The sequence below is a fragment of the Pieris napi genome, chromosome 16 (assembly GCF_905475465.1).
Source record: "Pieris napi chromosome 16, ilPieNapi1.2, whole genome shotgun sequence".
Taxonomy (NCBI): domain Eukaryota; kingdom Metazoa; phylum Arthropoda; class Insecta; order Lepidoptera; family Pieridae; genus Pieris; species Pieris napi.
The window spans coordinates 6,041,221-6,059,431 of record NC_062249.1 but is presented as its reverse complement, the minus strand read 5'-3'; the positions used below and the strand labels follow the sequence as shown (position 1 = coordinate 6,059,431).

General features: G+C 34.6%; 1 protein-coding gene across 9 annotated transcripts in view; it reads left to right on the top strand.

The window, feature by feature from the left end:
• LOC125057541 overlaps positions 1–18,163 on the top strand; it is a 40,150-nt gene extending 21,987 nt beyond the window's left edge. Inside the window, exons 1-9 of one of the 9 annotated variants that reach the window (XM_047661301.1) lie at positions 918–1,007; positions 1,700–1,725; positions 9,914–10,017; positions 10,514–10,602; positions 11,331–11,461; positions 12,466–12,567; positions 13,429–13,470; positions 15,922–17,127; positions 17,720–18,163. In XM_047661301.1, the coding sequence (XP_047517257.1) occupies positions 1,717–1,725; positions 9,914–10,017; positions 10,514–10,602; positions 11,331–11,461; positions 12,466–12,567; positions 13,429–13,470; positions 15,922–17,127; positions 17,720–17,881 (1,845 nt within the window). In that variant the 5' untranslated portion in view covers positions 918–1,007; positions 1,700–1,716 and the 3' untranslated portion in view covers positions 17,882–18,163. Of the gene's footprint in view, positions 1–770; positions 1,008–1,074; positions 1,222–1,699; positions 1,726–9,913; positions 10,018–10,513; positions 10,603–11,330; positions 11,462–12,452; positions 12,568–13,428; positions 13,471–15,921; positions 17,128–17,719 lie in introns of those variants that run through there. The other 8 variants (XM_047661302.1, XM_047661299.1, XM_047661303.1 and 5 more) reach the window with 8 other exon arrangements.
• The last annotated feature ends 48 nt before the right edge of the window (positions 18,164–18,211 follow it).

The following is an 18,211-nucleotide window of genomic DNA, read 5'->3' as shown; positions in this document are numbered from 1 at the left end:
CTAATATGAAGAAAATAGTAACAATAACCGCTTTTATGGCCTTTAAACCTGGCAACTATTATCTTGTTTCTTTATTTTACTTTAATTAGTTGTTAATAATTTGATTATTTAACATTTTTCAAAACGAGTTTTTTATATTAATACGCGCGATTTTTGCGTGTGCAACAAGCGGATTATTATCAAAATCGTATAGGTAACTACCGAATATTTATTCGGTACCTATACGATTTTTTGACGAAACTTTTCTGGTTAGTAACTACACAGTTAAGTAAGTATTAGTTGTTAACTGATACTTAAACAACAGTTCCTTAATTTTAATAATAAACAAATATAATACGAATAACAATAACAACAATTCGATACAATTTTTTTAAGTGGCTACGTTTCTCCACATTTTGCTTATGTTCAAAATACGATATAATATATAATAGATAACAAGATATCGGGGCATGAGGCAGATATATTTCTGCATAGTATTTTCTTGAGGTTTTTTTAAGGAAGGGGCTCGGTGCCTACAAGCCCCAAATGATTGTTACTTTATAGCTCGGAGGGAGTTATTATTATGTACGTTGTTTTGTTCATTTTATTTTATTCAATTGTAAGCAATCTTTGCTTTGTAAACTTTGGCATAAAAGACTTTGGTAAAAAAAAAATACTGTTGAAACTGTTTCTTTAGATATACAATAAAAAATGTTGAATTACCACATTATGCGTTATAAAATAGCGCAATAAGTAATCCAATTAAAAACAGCGTTAATTATTGCAACTGATTATACGGTTAATTACTGTCGCATTTAAATCGATATCAAAATAATCATTAGCAAAAACTTATGAACCCTCTCGATAGAACATAATCGTGTTTAGTTACCTTGAGAAGTATCTCGGTCAAGTCGGCAATGCGCATGAGCGAAGTCAAGAGCGGCCAAGTGTCATCAGCCAGTATACACCAAGACGCCAAGTCAGCTACCACGCAGAGCGAACACGTTGCAAGCACGAGTGTCATTAAGGTTAGTCGAAATTCGAGTGTTTTTACTCTGTGGCTATTCCGTTTCCGAATTCATTAATAGCGTAGTCTGTGGTATAGTGAAATTGGAGCGAAAATTATTATTGTCAAAATAATTTTTTGAGTTAGTTTCATTAACAACATAATATGGTTAATGGTTTGCTGAATGCTGATTGAGTGTGCTTTATAGGATTTTTGTGTTGCGTGTAATTATGAAGGTAAATGTAGTTTTATAAACCAAGTATAATTTCAGTCAATTGGCATAAACAAACAACAATAAAGAGTCAGCGGGATTTTATATTAAAATTTGAAAATAATGTTTGATTATTTGTTATGTACAATAATTATTTTATTAGTTTGGAAATGTGAGGTTCGGGTCATCTTGGATAACATATATATTAACTTATTATTACATAAGTTGAATTATGTTGATTTATGAAAATCTTATTTTCCGTACTGATATATTTTTTAATTAACTAAATGTTATACAGGGTTATTAAAATACTTCTTAAAACTTCTATCCTTTTTTCTAATTGGTATCTTCCGTAAAATTAGTGTCCTTATTAAGGATATTCGTAAATAAATTACCTACTGTTGTATTGATTATAACAAGAAATAATTTAAAATATCACCATTGTATTTCTAATAACCCTGTTTTATTTTGGGTCGAAGTTTAAAATTTTCTTAATATTATAGTGTTTCTGGAGCAACTGATGTTCAAAGTAAGTACGCTATGAGATAGTTTTCCTGTAAATTTGTGCTAGACACATGCAACGTTTATCATGTGTGTAAGCATCCCGAATTCCTGTAGTGATAAGGTACTTTAATTGTAGGGTAATTGTGTGGGCTTAAACGTGACGGTAGAATTTTTAATACAAAATAAAAACAATATCCTTAAATGCTTAATGTCCTTCCGGTTACGTTCGGTTTCCGCAAGAATGTTGATCTCCTTAGTATGTATTATATCACATTTTAATTTTAAAAGTTTAATATAATTATGATAAAAATATATAATCATTTTTATTATAATTTCATAATATTTGTTGTTGGAGTGTACTTTTTCGCAGTGATAAATGTGTGTGCATATTGTTCGTTTCTTTATCTTAAAAACGTTTGCCATAGAAACGTGAATCTTATTTATTCGGAATGATTAAGACGTACCTAACGCACTTCCTTACACACAAATAAAAACACTTCCATACTTCCGCCTAAAACCTTTGGATCATCTAAAAGAATATAACCAATTTAAGATAATAAATTAGTTTTTTAGAAACGATGGTTTTGTATAGTTTTGTTAGTGAAAACAATACAAAATCAAAATCCGAAAACAAATAAAAACTTGGCCATGAAAACAATGTCTGACCTGATTTAATCTGAACACTTAAAATTCACAAACAATACTTGATTAAAGCATTTTGTTGTAAAATTTGAGATAAGTTATTGTTGACACTCTGTACTAAACCTTGAATTATTTCCAACTTTTTAACCATTTTTTCTATTAAGTTTATCGCCATTTTTTAAAAAAGCTTCCAATAATAATCAGTATGGAGGTTCTGTAGATTTTTGCACAAAAATATATAAATATTGCGATTTAGGCGCTAATTAAAGATTTAAGTTGGCGCCTGGTAGATGGTATGTACTGGTAACCCAGCTGGTGCTTTCCTCGCTCAACGAATAAGTATCGCAATATAGCAAATATATTATGCTACGCGTTAAAGGTACACTGCTACAAGGACCTAACTTTTTAATTTATTTTTGTGTTCTATTTATCTATTTTCAATAATTATTAAATTTAATTATTTTCGAAGCATTGAGTTAAACAGCTCGGTAGCTTTATTTATAGCTAGTTATCGATGAAATAAATATCTAGTTACGGGTAACATAGGTCGACAAGTGTAATATTTCAGTTGAATAAGTTAAATATGTATCGTTAACACAATAAATAATAAGGGAATACATTTTAAAAGGAAGCCGCTCAGCTGTTGTTCGTGTCCACTTCAAACACCCGACACTGATATGATACGGTCCTTTGACTGCTGTTCGCTATTGTCTACTAGATAGATATAAAAAAAGGCGTGTGTACTTATGAACACGCGTTAGAAGTTAACTTCTTTGGTGTAACAAGATCTTTTCAAAAATGTTATTCTTCGTTTGTTGAAAATACGACACTAACAATAGAAAAAACTAAAATGTTGACTATAGCTAACTTCAGGGTGTCGGTTTTTTATGACGGTGTGCGCATCGTAAAAATTTACTGTCATCATTTTTGAACAAACAAAATAAGTATAACTTCAAGAATAACCAAAAGTTATGTCATATTATAATGTAAATTTAATCAAGCATCTCTTCATACAAAAAATTATGCATAAACTGCTTTATGCCCTCAAAATAGTCATATTGTGTAAGAAAAGCCACTAGTGCAATCGTGCCGGAACAAGGCCAGAAACTCGAGTTTCCACGATACAGCTCACGACAGCGTTTCCTTTCATACAAGTGCTATTGTCGTTAACTACTTCACTATTTCATTAACATACCATATTTCTTGCAATTCTTTTGTTTTGTGAAATATTAATTGTGTCGCTTATTACTTTGTATAATACAAAGGTAACACACGTGGTACCTTGATTGAAGCCTCAAGTAATGAGGCTGGTTTAAGATGGCTGATTGGCCGAAATGTGTTTTTAACACAAACCAAAGATTCCAAAACAAAACCGTCCGAAGGAATTTTTTTCCGATAGTTATATCAATGAGCAGTGTTGGGCTAGTAGCTTCAGCGTGTGACTCTCATCCCTGAAGTCGTACGTTCGATATCGGCTATCCACAATTGGTGGACTTCCTTTCTATGTGCGCATTTAACATTCGCTCGAACGGTGAAGGAAAACATCGTGAGGAAACCGGCTTGCCTTACAAAAAGTTGACGGCGTGCGTCATGCATAGGTGGCTGATCAGCTACTTGCCTATTCGATTTACAAATAATCATGCAACAGATACAGAAATCTGAGGCCCAGACCTAAAAAAAAGTTGTAGCGCCACTGACTTATTTTTAAGTTATATCAATATCGCAACCATAAAATTGCAAAACAGTATTAACCACATCACACTATTTCGGCTCTAATTTTAAATAACGTTATTGTGGTTCACGATTATTTGTGATGTTATGTCAGGAATACTACAAGGAGTATGAAAATTAAAACTATATTTTGTGACTATTTCTATAATGCTCATGAATTAATTAATTATGTAAACATTAATTTATGTTCAGTGAACTTTTATTTTTCACATTAACACTTCGATAAATACGAATAAAGTAAAGATTAATCTTGACTCCATGTATGGTTTCATTTAAATATATACTGGTTAGTCATGGTCGCGTAAGAACGCAGTGCTAATGCTGAAGTGACGTATAGGGTTGTTTTTAACCGACTTTTAAAAAAATAACTTTTTAAGACCATGATTAATTCCGATTATGATATTTTGTTGTTCGTGGTCTTATTCTTCTGTTAATATCTTTGTTTTCTCTACCAGATACATCGACAATAACAAATCAGCACTAATTACCTAATGAACTTATTGAAAGAGTACCATTGATATGTATATATATGATAGCATTAATATGTATTTTGATCTTATCTGTTATTTGAGCCATTCAAATGAAAGCAAAAATTTTATTTTTTTCAAAGGGGTAGACAGAGACCACGGATCTTCTGCTACAGTCCTGACATCTCTACTTCATTCACTTTCATGACAGTCATCATGCATGCAGCATGCTCGTCGGTCATGGGAACGTTTAACTTTTATTTGTCATAAAAACGACACCAGTATGACTTAAAGAATTTATTAAATGTTATTATATTATAAATATTAAAGTATTTTATTACATTATATTATATTTTTTACAATAAATATCTTGTTTTGCGTATATTTGAAACCATAACCAATATTGCGTAAGAAAAATAGAAAAGTTCTCTGTTCTCATTTTTTAAATTAAAACTGAAATAATGAAGAATTGCTAATTGGGTCGCAGCACAGCATGTCGGTCAAATGGACAAGTGCTTGTCACAAAAAGAGCGTTCAAGCAAAAGTTTAAGTGTGCGAATCGCAGCCAGGTTGACCTGGTGATAAAAATCTAGGAAATACGAGCTTTTGAATTTTTACTAAAACGAACTTTAAGGCAAACTTCTTCAGTGGCTCATTTAATCAAGTTTAGGATAAAATAGACATAAAGTGCGAACTATTTCATAAGCAAAAGCATATCGAACGCATTTTTTTTAGTTCCGTGTACTAATAGGTAACGTTTTTTACATTTTAAAAAGTTTCCTCTTAATCTATTTACCCGGTGACACAGTTCTCCAAAAGTATTGGTAATATCGAGGCCACGACGGCCAAGGCTATGCTACTTCACGTTTGTAACGAAATCCGTTTCACTCATTGTATCGTTTACATTATACAGCAACAGCTATTAGTAATATGTTAAAGAGTTATGGTAGGGGAGCCCAAGAGGGGATTTCGGGATTTACTAAAGCGCGGCAGATTAATATATAGGGGGATACCTTGTACCCGGTTAAGTACCTCCACAAAATATGAGGCCCATATATAAGGCCGCACGTGAAGGAGACAGGATCAGTTTAGTAAAAAAAAATTGACCATCAGAAATTCCCGAGCGCGTCAGATTAAGGTAGGGTGAGTTAATTACATCCTAAAAAGTGTATATTCCACTAATCTGACAATTTGAGAGTGACGGAAAAAAAGGGGAGGGCAACAAAGTTGTAAAAAAAAAACGTCATCTCGACATTCTCGAGCGTAGCTAATTTTTTTTTTATTTTGAAGGAAATAATTCAAGAATAATGAAAAATATATAATCTGACGATTTCCGCAAGCCGAAATAACAAAAATTCGTCGATAAAGTTAAATGCGTGCAGCTGCGTGATGCCTACATTTCCTTAAACCGATCGGAATCTACTAAACGGCGTTCTAAATATTTCCCTCAAAATTACATTTCCTGTGAATTTGAACCGATTCGGACCGATAGATTTTGAGAAATTTTGAAAAATCTTAAAAAAATAAGAAATATTTTTTTTTAAAGTGGTTTCTTTATCGATCAATTTCAAAAACTAATCCGCCTTTGAGCTTGAAAAACCACGTCGATCGCCACCAAGCTGGTCAAAAGCGGTTGATTCGTTCGAGAGATATCGTACACGAAAGAAACCCGAAAAAGTGTTTTTTCGGGATTACTCCGAAATTTGTGGTTCGATCAATTAAAATTGAAAAATTATTTATGAGGATGATAAAACTGCGTCGAATGCCGCCAACCGCGTGAAAATTGCTTGATCCATTCAAAAGTTATTGCGGTTTGAAAATTCCAAAAATAGTGTTCTTTGAAACTTCTATCAGACTTTCGAGCTGGGAGAGCTCAAATGCATAGAAATGTTATTTCTTTGAACTCAGCGAGCTCAAAATATCAATTTTTAGCGCCCAGGAATGGAATTAGCGGGAAGTTGCAGGGATGGCCCTTTAGGTGAACCGTTTTTCTATTTTTTTTTGTCAGATCAGGCGAATCCCTCTAGATAATCGTCAGATTATGAGACAGTACGTTTAGAACATAAAGATGAACCACATATATCTTAATCTGACGCGCTTGAGTATTTCAAAATTGCGATTTTTTTTTGCAAATTAAGAAAATGGCTGTGGGTTTGCGTCCCATCGAAATCGTCAGATTAGTGAATGAGAGCTTTTTTTTGGTTCACTTAACACTCCCTTAGAAAATCTGACGCGCTCGATAAATTTTTTTTTTTTTAATTTTCAACCCTTAAATACAACCACCCGCATCATGCAAACGATCAGATTAACATACGTACATTATTAAAAATACGTAGGGCATAGATGCTATCAATATCTGACGCGCTCGAGGATGTCCATGCAACAGTTTTTTTTTACATATTTAACTATCTATAGCCGCTTCCCCCACCGATGAAAAGGAATTTATCATATAACATTTTTTTCTTCTTTTTATCTAAGCTTTGCATCCCAATAGGTCTCTACGACGCTCGAGTAAATCCCCATTTAGCATCGTGGGCTCCCCTACCATTAATAGAAGTTCGAGAACATATATGGACCGAATACTCATTGGCTAAATAATTTCAAAAAGTTTGGCAGTGTAAGAATAGCTAGATGTGAAACTCTCAACCCAAAAATCGTGACTTTCTTCTTTAAAGATTCAGATTCAGAAACACTTTTCACACACACACATTTCCAATCTGCCAAATATTCATAGAATTTGCGGCAGACATGTCTTTAAATCTTCGACACATATATAGAAATACATTAAAAAAAATATTTAATTAAAGTTTACATACCCTTAAAAAGAAATACAAAAACACAATCACATTAATCAATGGGGCTAACTCAGCTTTAAGTTGCCCATACTAACTTGGACTGACAGCGTCACGAGATAAGATAGCATACAATCTTTAGTCCTAATCTATTTATCTCCCACCCGATGATACTGTTCACACTTGAAACTTATACTTTGAGCGGTGTTTGAACAAGCTAGGCTTAAAATGAGTTTTTGACTTTACTTATTGCTCTGACCCATATAACATTGTATTTTAAAATCTGGAAATATTTTATTTGACCTGCGAACAGAATATTTACGGATATCTATCACACCTTTGTTTAGTCATTATATAGAGGCAGATACACTGCCCCTATATTGTTTAGTTATACTGCTAGCGGATGTAGCAATGGGAAATTTATTATGTAATAAGATACTTATAAAATAAAGTCTATTGACGCTCATAAGATTACATAAAAGACTAGACATGTTTCTAGATAGTCGTGAATTCATACTTTTAAATCAATGATATAAATTACATTTAAAGTATGTAGCGTATTTTAACTAGCTGGTTCCTGTGAATTCGTTTACGTCCATTACTAAATGTTGATAACTTCATTCAAAAAATGTCGTTATTCAGAAGAGAAATAAAACAATTAATAATAATTTAAAAAGCTTGGCTATATCAATTCGATGGACTCTCAGTCTTAGTTTTGGATCATGGGGATAAATTTATAGAAAATTGGCTAATAATAATAATTATACAAAGTCATTTAATTACGTAGCAAAAGTATGCGTCTCTATTTTGTTACGTACTTACTACGACACAGACTGCGCATTTCGCTACGTTGCACAAGATGCGTAGACAAATGCATAAAAAACTTGTCTTGTTATATCTATAACTATATATGAATCCATTCCTAAATAGCCTTAACTAATGAAAAACATTGGCTGCAATCCAAACTAAAGATAAGTCAATTTAATAAAGAATTTCGTTCTCTATTGAGTACGTTTACTTTGATACTCGGAGCGGTACAAAACAGTAAACAAGATTACAATATTAATTCCATTGTGTCATGATTAACTCTCATATAGAGGATTATCGAGACACGTGTTAAAAATATCAACGTCGTCCTTTTAGAGTGACGTCACCTTTCTGTCCTTCATGTGTTTAGGCCGACGCGTATAATTTAACGAATTAAAAAATAGCTTAAATTTAAAAGGAGAATCAGCCCTGCGATGCTGTAACTCACTTTTCAATTAAAATATAATTTTCAATATAAACAATAAACTACAAGCTCCCACCTTTTCAGAATGCCAAATCATAAAATGACTGCTTCACGACTGATTTGAGAGCGACCGCCGATGCGAAAACCGCTGTGTTAGTTTGAAAAGTGAGTTACAGAATCGCAGGGCTGTTAACCAAGACAACGGTTTAAATTTGTACTAGAACCAGTGTACCTGCTATTAATTTCAAACTCTACTATCTTTAGATATTCATCTATTTCGCCCCGTGCAGGTAATAGCAGGAATGGAGCACTTTAAGTTAACTTCTTACGAATATTATACCCGTTTTAATAAAGTGGTTTATTTACTGATGACGTCCTTTTTAGCGTACGTCCTTTAACCGGAAGTTTAATTTACCTATAAAACAATGATTGGACAAATTGATTGTTTGATGTAAATCATGGTTTATTAATCATTGTTCCTACTTGTACTATTTATTGAATTTATACGAGAGATATTTTTATTAGGTCGATGCCGGATTATTTGGTTTCTACGAAATATACAATTATTGTACGTAATTCTCATACAGAATGATACCGTGGTTCCTGATTATGTGTATTCAATAAAGTGTTGTTATTAATTATTATAATTTGTAATATTGCTTAACTTTCAATATTTAAATGTTTTATGACGAAACCCATAAAACTATTTACGACATTAAATTTTTAGGGTGTACTGCAGTATGTTGCAAGTTTAATAAACTTTAACCCAAGAAATAGTGCTTTCTTTGATCGATATCTCCAAGGAATCCCCTTAGACCAAGCATATTTGATTTAAAAAGTTTCACATAAGCTTAGACGTACTTCTAAATTTGCCGCAACACGCTAACATTTATTTGTAGAATTTTTTTATTTTAAATATATACACATAGTTTAATTATAATTAAATTAGATTTTTATTTTTCTTTACTATTGATTGTGTTAGCTTAGTTAATGGATCAGGAATACAGCCGCTGAGGTCGTGAGTTTGTACCTTTGCTGAGCACCAATGGTTTTTTTCTCTATGTACGCATTTGGCACTTGCTTGTAGAGAAACATCGTAAGTAAAAATGACTTAGACCGAAAAACTGTGTTTGTCAGATGGTTAATCATCTTCTTAGCTATAAAGGAAAATTATAAATGAGGCGGAAGCAGAAATATATTTTTTTGGGGTACGGAATTTACTAAATGGGTCAACAAATTATTTTGTTCAGTACTCCCGCTAATTGAAACTGAATATGGAGTGTTGTGTTTCCCCGTGATTCACTAGTTCCATTAAATTCTGTCATTTAGTATTCCATTTCTCATCTCCAGGTATTAGTTGACGCATGGCGAGAAAACAGCACCATGTCGGGCATGACGGGAGCGAGCATGCTGCGTACGCGCCGAAAGGATGTCAACGTCAAGCCGAATCGGAAGTAAGTTATACTGGAGCCATGCTTTTAAGGTTGTTTTAAAATTTGGAACATTTCATTGAAGGCTATTCTTAGAGCATGTCTGTTTGTTTTGGACTCTTTTGGCTGATAAAAGGCTTATTTTTCCCTTGCTACAGATATTGAGCGTGGCTCTGGTATTAGTAGCGTCACTATACACACTAGTAATTATCAGTTAAAATTGACTCAATGAAATACTCCAGTGTTGCATGCTATTCCTAAAATTTTAAATTTTAAATAGTAAGGTATTTTAGCTGACTTAAAATAAATATTATTAACGCGCTCACTCAACATTAATAATGAAACATAAAAAAAAAGTGTAATGCGCAGTGTTAATTTGGCCTCACTCGGTACGCTCAAAATGGATACTCAGGCAAGCTTTGTGACCACAGAACTGATATTCGATAAGGCCATTAAGGATATATGGATAGGAACAGATAGAGGAGGAATATAGGTTTATAGGGTATTAATAAAATTTCAGATTGGACCGCAAGTCGTCTCGGGGTATGCTCTACGAGAACGAAGAGCTACGGTTACGGACAATCAATATCAATGCAGAAATTGAAAGAGGTCAGTTGATTAAAAATATTCTTTCTGGACTGTCCTAGAAAAGCTTATATTGTAGAGATGTCTATATAGAAATATATTATAGCAGAACGGTATATACACAGTGAAATAGCCGCCTCCGTTACGGTAACGTTATACTCCGTTATGACTCTGCTCTCTTAATATATAGAAGAAGGCTATGACCCTAAAGTACCCAAGGCATTTAAGGCCTAGATCGCTCAGCTGGAGATCGTTTAGCTAACCGCACACACCGTTGGGTAGAGGCTGTAGAATCCACCGGCGGTCAGTTTGGACATTGCGAAAGCCTTCGATCGGGTTTGGCACACGCTTACCTCAAAACTTCCGGACTTACCCGTGAAATTATGCGAATGGATCTTTAGTTTTAACTGATCGAAACATCAAGGTCGTTATTGACGGTGCGTGTTCTGATTTAAAACCCATAAATGTAGGAGTTTTCCAAGGTGGTATTCTTTCTCCATTATAGTTTCTCCTGCATATCAATGATAAGTTGCATTCAAACAACGTTCAAATTATATTTAAAAGCTTATTTGCTACTGATTCTATGTTACAGTATAAGTGAATTAACTTAGATAGGTCACGTTACAGTCAAAATAAACTAAAAACTTACAGAACCGGCACCGCATTTGCAAGTCGAAGGATCTATTGCGTTCTTTAAACTGAGAAATCAAATTCCCCTTACATATATCATAATAATTCTCATTTATGCTCAGGTCAGTCAGATATAAAGAAGCTGAAGCGAGAGAATGAGCAACTGAAGAGGGAGATATCGGCACTCCGCTACGAGTATGACCGGCTGGACCGGATGCTGCGCGAGCGGCGTTCATCACCAGAACACTCGGACGTACGTTATTGTTTTCTATTGATATAATCCATTGGCTCTATGATTGGGCTTGTTATAAAACGTTTACATAAGGTCGTAACTGCCGTGATTTTTATACGCTGATGTATTATACTTGTCAAACGATGTCAAAAACTGGTAGATCTGAAGGAGTCAAGTAGCGAGAGCCATATTTTATATGGTTTAAATAAATCTTACTTTTTTATGCAAACGCGACATTGGCAAACACAATTTTATAGTCCCACCAACTTATCTGTGAACTGAGTGGTAGCGCCACCGTCGCTTTAGTGTTGCAAATTAATAAAAGTTACCCATGATTGGGTATGTCAGATAAGAAACTAGGTAAACATATAAACATAATTTTATTATTTTAAACAATACCTAACATTGTTTTATATTAATAAAATGGTAATAAAAGTACTAAATAGTCTTCAAAAATAAGAAAATTTATGTAGGTAGATACATACATTAGCTTTTTCTCTGGCATTCAATTGATATAATGTAGGTACCCCACTTACAAACTAAATGTTTAGCAATATATGCAAATGAAATGTAATAACTTGCAAATAAACTTCTTCTTGCCCTTTTCCCACTCTAGGAAGTTTTATTAAAACAAAGTGGAGTGGAGCGAATTTACGCTAAGCCAAACGTACCTATGCGGGAGAGCCCCTCAGATTACTCCAGCGTTATTTTTACGTGAAGAGAACTATATGTAGTTGGATCACTCAGCTTTATATTTTTTAAGTTACAATTACGTTAAAAAGTAATCAATGAAAAAAATATCGGGTAATTTACAAAAAGAAAGTAGCTGCCGAAATTCAACATGGCGGCCGTAGTTCCCATTTTCTCCATTTCACAGATAAGTTGGTGGGTCTGTACCGTCTCACTCGGCTCTGAACTTGTCCAAGTCCGATAGATGAGATACTAAGCACTTTTTTAGCTTTGTATACTTAATACGACTTAAATGAGCCAATATTATGTAAGTAAGTGACAGTATGGTGTGGCAGGACAGCGCGTCGATGTGCGGCGCGTGCGCAGAATGCAGCGACCCGCGTGTCGCCTTCCACGACCTCACTGTTGTACCCGAGGAGGGCGAACAGGAGAACAAGGTGATACACATTATAATTTACTTAATTAAATAAGGTTAATTTAAGTTTACTAACGACTACCTACTTTTTAAGTAAAAGTGTTACTTTTATAGTATTTTAATAACACTATGCAAATGTTATATAGGATTAATCGCGATAATTTGTTTGATAAAGTTTGTGTGGCTCTGAAATATGTTAAATTACGTAGTCCTTCAAGAAAAGAGTGTACCAAGTCTTAAAAGGCCGGCAACGTACTCCCAACCCCTTTGGTATTTATTAGGAGTGTACATGGGCAGCGGTATCACTTAACATCAGGTGAGCCTCTTGCCCGTTTTCCCCCTGTTCTATATAAAAAAAATCGTATAAAATTTTAAAGAAAATATATTTTTATAAGATATTTAAGATTGGATTTTAGGTAAATAACTTCTTTAATATTATATATTATATATAACGACACAAACGTAAATGAAATCGCAACAATTGTTTGAACTCGTAACTAAGCCATCAACAAACACAAACGTTTCAAGTTATCTTGTTTTGAGCATTCAAAATTTAAATTTTCTTAAACATTATTAAATAATGGAATTGAATAATTGACCACGGGTTCTGATGGTTGAAAGAAACTCGAGATATGAAATAAATACATTTATACATCCGATCAAAAAAGAATGTTTCAGTGTGTAGCAGGAGAAAATTTAATTTACTTGCCTATAAATGGATCTGTATATGGGACACTTATATTTGAGACTTTAAAGCACCATATCAAAATATTATTTCGTTATACTATATAATATGCGATAGTAGCGTTTTAATCCTAAATTTGATTATCAATTATGAAATAAGTATAAATGAACGATACTAATACAATCTTACATTTAACAGCCAAAAACAAAATCGGTGAAACTAAAAAAGAAAAAGAGCAAGGTATAATAATTATTTCTATTTCGCATGAAGCAAGTTTTCAGTGTTTTGGAGTGTCTAGAAATCATTTTTTACTCGTTCAAGTCCAAACATTCTTAGTAATTTGAACATCTATAGATTAAATCTTAAGTTTTTTTATGGTATTAAAACATCAAAATAATAAAATATGTTAAATTAATTGTCTAAAAACATTTTACGGTACTTTGACAACCGAATCTAGAAATAGATACATCAGTCCGAATGTGATTATTACTATAATACCTCGAGATCATGTTTTATCGCCTCTCTGTGCTCTCGATATAGTTATTTCAAATTAAATTAAGAAATCATATAGTCTATGGTATTTATAAAAAGTTGTAAATCAAATAAATAAATAGAAAACAAAATGCCAATCTCTACTACGTAAATTTACAACCTCTAATATCAATAAAACGTCTTCTAATACGAGATAAGAATAAACGATAATAAAAGTCGTATAAAGCCCACAAAATTCAGCTCCGTAGCCATAAAAATATAAATGCGAGTTTAGAAAAATATAGTATGTTATGCTTTACTACGATAGTACGGTACGGGTTAAGAATTTCTATATGATTTTTGTTCCCGTGTTTCCAAAATATCTATGCTAATGAAAACCTATAGTTGATTCTCCTAATCAGCGGTTTCATAATTGACAGATAAAATTTAAAAGTATGAGGCTATGTATATAAAACTTTATTATAATCATATATAATTGTGAAATCTCAATAAATATTATTTTATTACTATGATTTTGTTAACGCATTTTATGAGAACTGTCTTATGATTCAAAGTCGTCAAATCGTCTTGATTCATACTTCTATTTTGCGTTAAGAAGCTTGAAATCGGCTAATTATATGTATTTAGCGAATTCAAAGTACTCTAATTTGATAACAGAGAAAAGATTTAGCTTTGGAAATAAGTCAAGGTCGGGCAAGAGTTATAAGAAAACTCCACTAGGGCTGCATCGTTGGGGAATTCAATAAAACACAATTATAATTTTTTACTCGCGTAATTGCTTCGGTAATCAATAACCATATCATATTTTAGTAAAATATTTTAGGTAGTTTGCATGTTTAAGGTTTCTTTAAAATTAGAATAGTTTGAATATGAATTTAAGTAGCGATTTATTCTAATTTTAAATTGTATTTTTTACTACTGTTGTCTTGTCTAGGAAGATCTACAAATTATAACTCTGAAAATACAAATTTATAACTTAAACGTTTGTTAATAAAAGGACAGGTACAGGTGGGTTTTAATGTGAGGCACCTTTGCTAAACGATTTGTTGCTGGCTCTTCCAGCTTTTGGTGTAACATTTGTAGACTAGATATTGACAACCCTATAGTGCCTAATGTGGAGGATTTATAAATAAACTCAGTTGTGTGGTGAACCGACGTTGTGACGGACGTACGTGCCAATGGTTTTCGGATATAATGGTGGTTGGTTCTTTATTACGTTTTTTGCATGTTATAAGATCGCTCTAACAAATGTGTCAATAATTCAAAGGTGAAACGTAAAAAATATTCGATAACAACCCATTTATAATTCTAATAGTAAAACACGGTTTGTTGTTTTATTACTTTCGGGGGAAATATTATTTTAATTTAAGAAGTGGTCTAATTGTTGGTGTTCCTTTTAATTAAACACACACACTTCAATCATAAATTGATGAACGAATGTTCGATGTTCGATGTCCCTTCTCTCGCTTTAACAAGATTTTAGTTATATTATTTGTGAGGACTGATTGGCAAACATTAATGCGTTGGGTGGCGAGTTAATTTAATGAACAGTCCGTATATAAAACTATTTAATATTCACACTGATTACTTTCGGAAGTGTGACGCATTTGTCGTCCTCACATCACAATAAACTGTCTACGTGACATTACGAGGTGAGTTCACCTTTTATTTCTGAAGACCATGGAACAGCTGCTTCGACCACATTAGTATCAAACCACGTCGGTGTAACGACATAATGCCCATTTCAAACATAATAGGTTCAAAACTGTTTAAGCGACAAAATTCTATTGAAAATATTACTTATATTTTGTCGTGATTCTAGAATGATAAATTATGATAAGTATTAATAAAAATGTTCTAATCAAATAATATAAGTTCGTCTACACTCCATTCAAACAATTATAAATTTCATCCAAGAATACAATGGGTAAAATATAATGACCAATTAAAAGTCCTCGAAAACAATAAAACTTCAAACATCGGACGTGATTTCTATGATCTAACTCGTGTAGCACCTAATAATATTAGCACATTATGAACGTGTGCATATTTCAAACAAACATCTCATTTTAAATACCACATTCCACTCAAATGCGCAATCAGCACTATTTCTATTATTTATGAGCACTTGACTGTAAATAGCTTTAAACGTAACCGATTTTGTCTACATTTTATTCAATATTCTGTCAAATGTTTCAGAGCGGCAGTGCGACCCCGTGCATCTGTGAAGAATGCCAAAATGAATCGAAAAGAAAATCCGACGAGGAGAAAAAATCTGATAAAACAGAAGAGAAGAGCAACGAGCTGAAAGAGCCAAGTGATGACGCTCCGGTCACGAAACAACCGACGCAATCTCAGAACAATGTGCTCGCTCAACCAAATACAGATGACAATGAAAACGAGCGAACAGTCGATGTACTAGTTCACGACGCACCGAATGTGCCGAGCTTCTTCCAATCAGTGACGTCACATCCCTGCCACATTACCGGCCCACCGCCTCCCGGTTTCGTCACCACCCCATATCAAGCGCCCCGATTCCCCACGGGAGGGAACGTGGAGGACTTGTTAGGGGACGTTCAACATTCGCAAACCACCATACATACCACGTACATCCAACAAAATTCGGTGTTCATGTGTAACACGCAGAGAATTCTACAGAACCACTGCTGCTGCCAGAGTCGCGATGAAGCCGCTAAACCGGAAGTGTGCCAAGAGCAACCTAAGTGCTACGTAACTGAAAAGAATATTGAGCTCACGTACGATTACCCGAGAACAACGCCTATTCCGAGCACGCCCAGTCCCAAATCTAGCGACGATTTACAAACAACGACCACGGAAGTGGCCAGCACTGTCGTCTTTGTAGAAAGACGGATTCCTGTAAAGCCTAAAAAATTTGATTTCTTTTTCCGATCGCGGTCAGCGCCGGTCGGCGAGAACGAGGAACCGATTTACGCGACCGTCAACAAACTACCCAAGAGGTTACGGAGGATGGAACTAGCTAATTTAGAAAAAGAAGTCGCGTACAAAACCGGAGAGGGTGAGTCCTCTTCTAGAACGGAGGTGACGCAGAAAACAGATTCAGAATCTCAAGCACAACCGCCGGACGACGACACGAGTCGCTCAGAACGGGAGAAATCGACCGTTCAGCCGCGGCCCGAATCGCCAAAAGCGAAAAAACGGAAGCGGTTCTCGCTAACGTTCAAAAAGAGGGATAGAAAGAGGCGGGAGAAGAAAAAAGAAGTGAAGAACGGGACAAAGAACGGAGGACCCGTTCAGGTGGAGAGCGACAACGAGAGACTGATAGAAGAGCAGGAGCAGAAGCACAAGCATTGCGCGCGGCATCGCCCGCGGAATACCATGTCGTCGTCGAGCTCGTGCCCGCGGTACAAGCGGGACAGCTATCAGGTACTGTACGTAGCCGGGCACTCACACGGTAGACACACGCTACATTCGCACTGGGCTTGCTTAGTGCCTAAATTACACTTGCAATTCTTTATAAGGGTCCATATCACAAGGTCTATAATACGTGGCATCTTATCCGGTAGATAAACAAAATCAGTTCATTAATCAAGGCTTTGAGTGCATTTAAATTTTTGGAATGAGCAAGCCCGATAGTGCGGAGGCCTTAGTGAGTACACTTTTGGTGTAATGAGGTCGATGGCAGCGGACCTGTATTAGACCACGTTTTGTGTTGTATTGTAATTTATGTATTTATTATATCAGCTTTTGACACACAGATCTTTTATTGTTACACCCCTCCTTTTCCCGTCCTTTGGGCAACGTGTGATTGCCCGGTAGTTTGCCGGTTAGTGTAGTTCTGCTAGACAAATACGGTAGAATTATGCACCTCGGTAGCTAATATGCACCTCGTACATATTAACAAAAGCACTACAAATAAAAAAAACACAATTTGCAGTTTCTAAGTTGAAGATATCCATTAAAGTACTTAAAAGAAATGCACTGTGTCCCGACCTGAGCTAATTTTTTTTTTTTTCAGGAAATGACAACCTCGCACTCGGAGCACGAGCGTACAAACAGCATGTGTTCGTCGATGAACTCGCTGGGCTCAGCGTGCACGCACAAGTCAAGAAAGCTGTCAGCCGTGCCTCAGACCGACTCGATTCCTTGGTGCGGCTGTTGGGGGGCTGGTTGTGTGTGAACAGACAAACAACAGACGATTAGTGCTAATCTTCGAGGTCTTCTGACCTCCCCTTGGGAACCGCGTTCCCGTCTTCGGAGGTTTCTTGGAGTTGGAGATACCAGGGTTAATGTTCTTGCGGTGCATTTAGTAGCTTAGTTTCTAGAATGTGGGTAGTTTCGTTTTCCTACTTTCGAATTTGTCATAGAAATGTTGTATGAATAGTTGAATAGTTGTATATAGTCTGCGATTTGAAGTACAGAAGTGTAAATGGAAGATGTGTAATAAATTATTTCGTTTTTATACTTTGTTTTAATTCCCAATTATCGGAACTAATTATGAGGATAAATA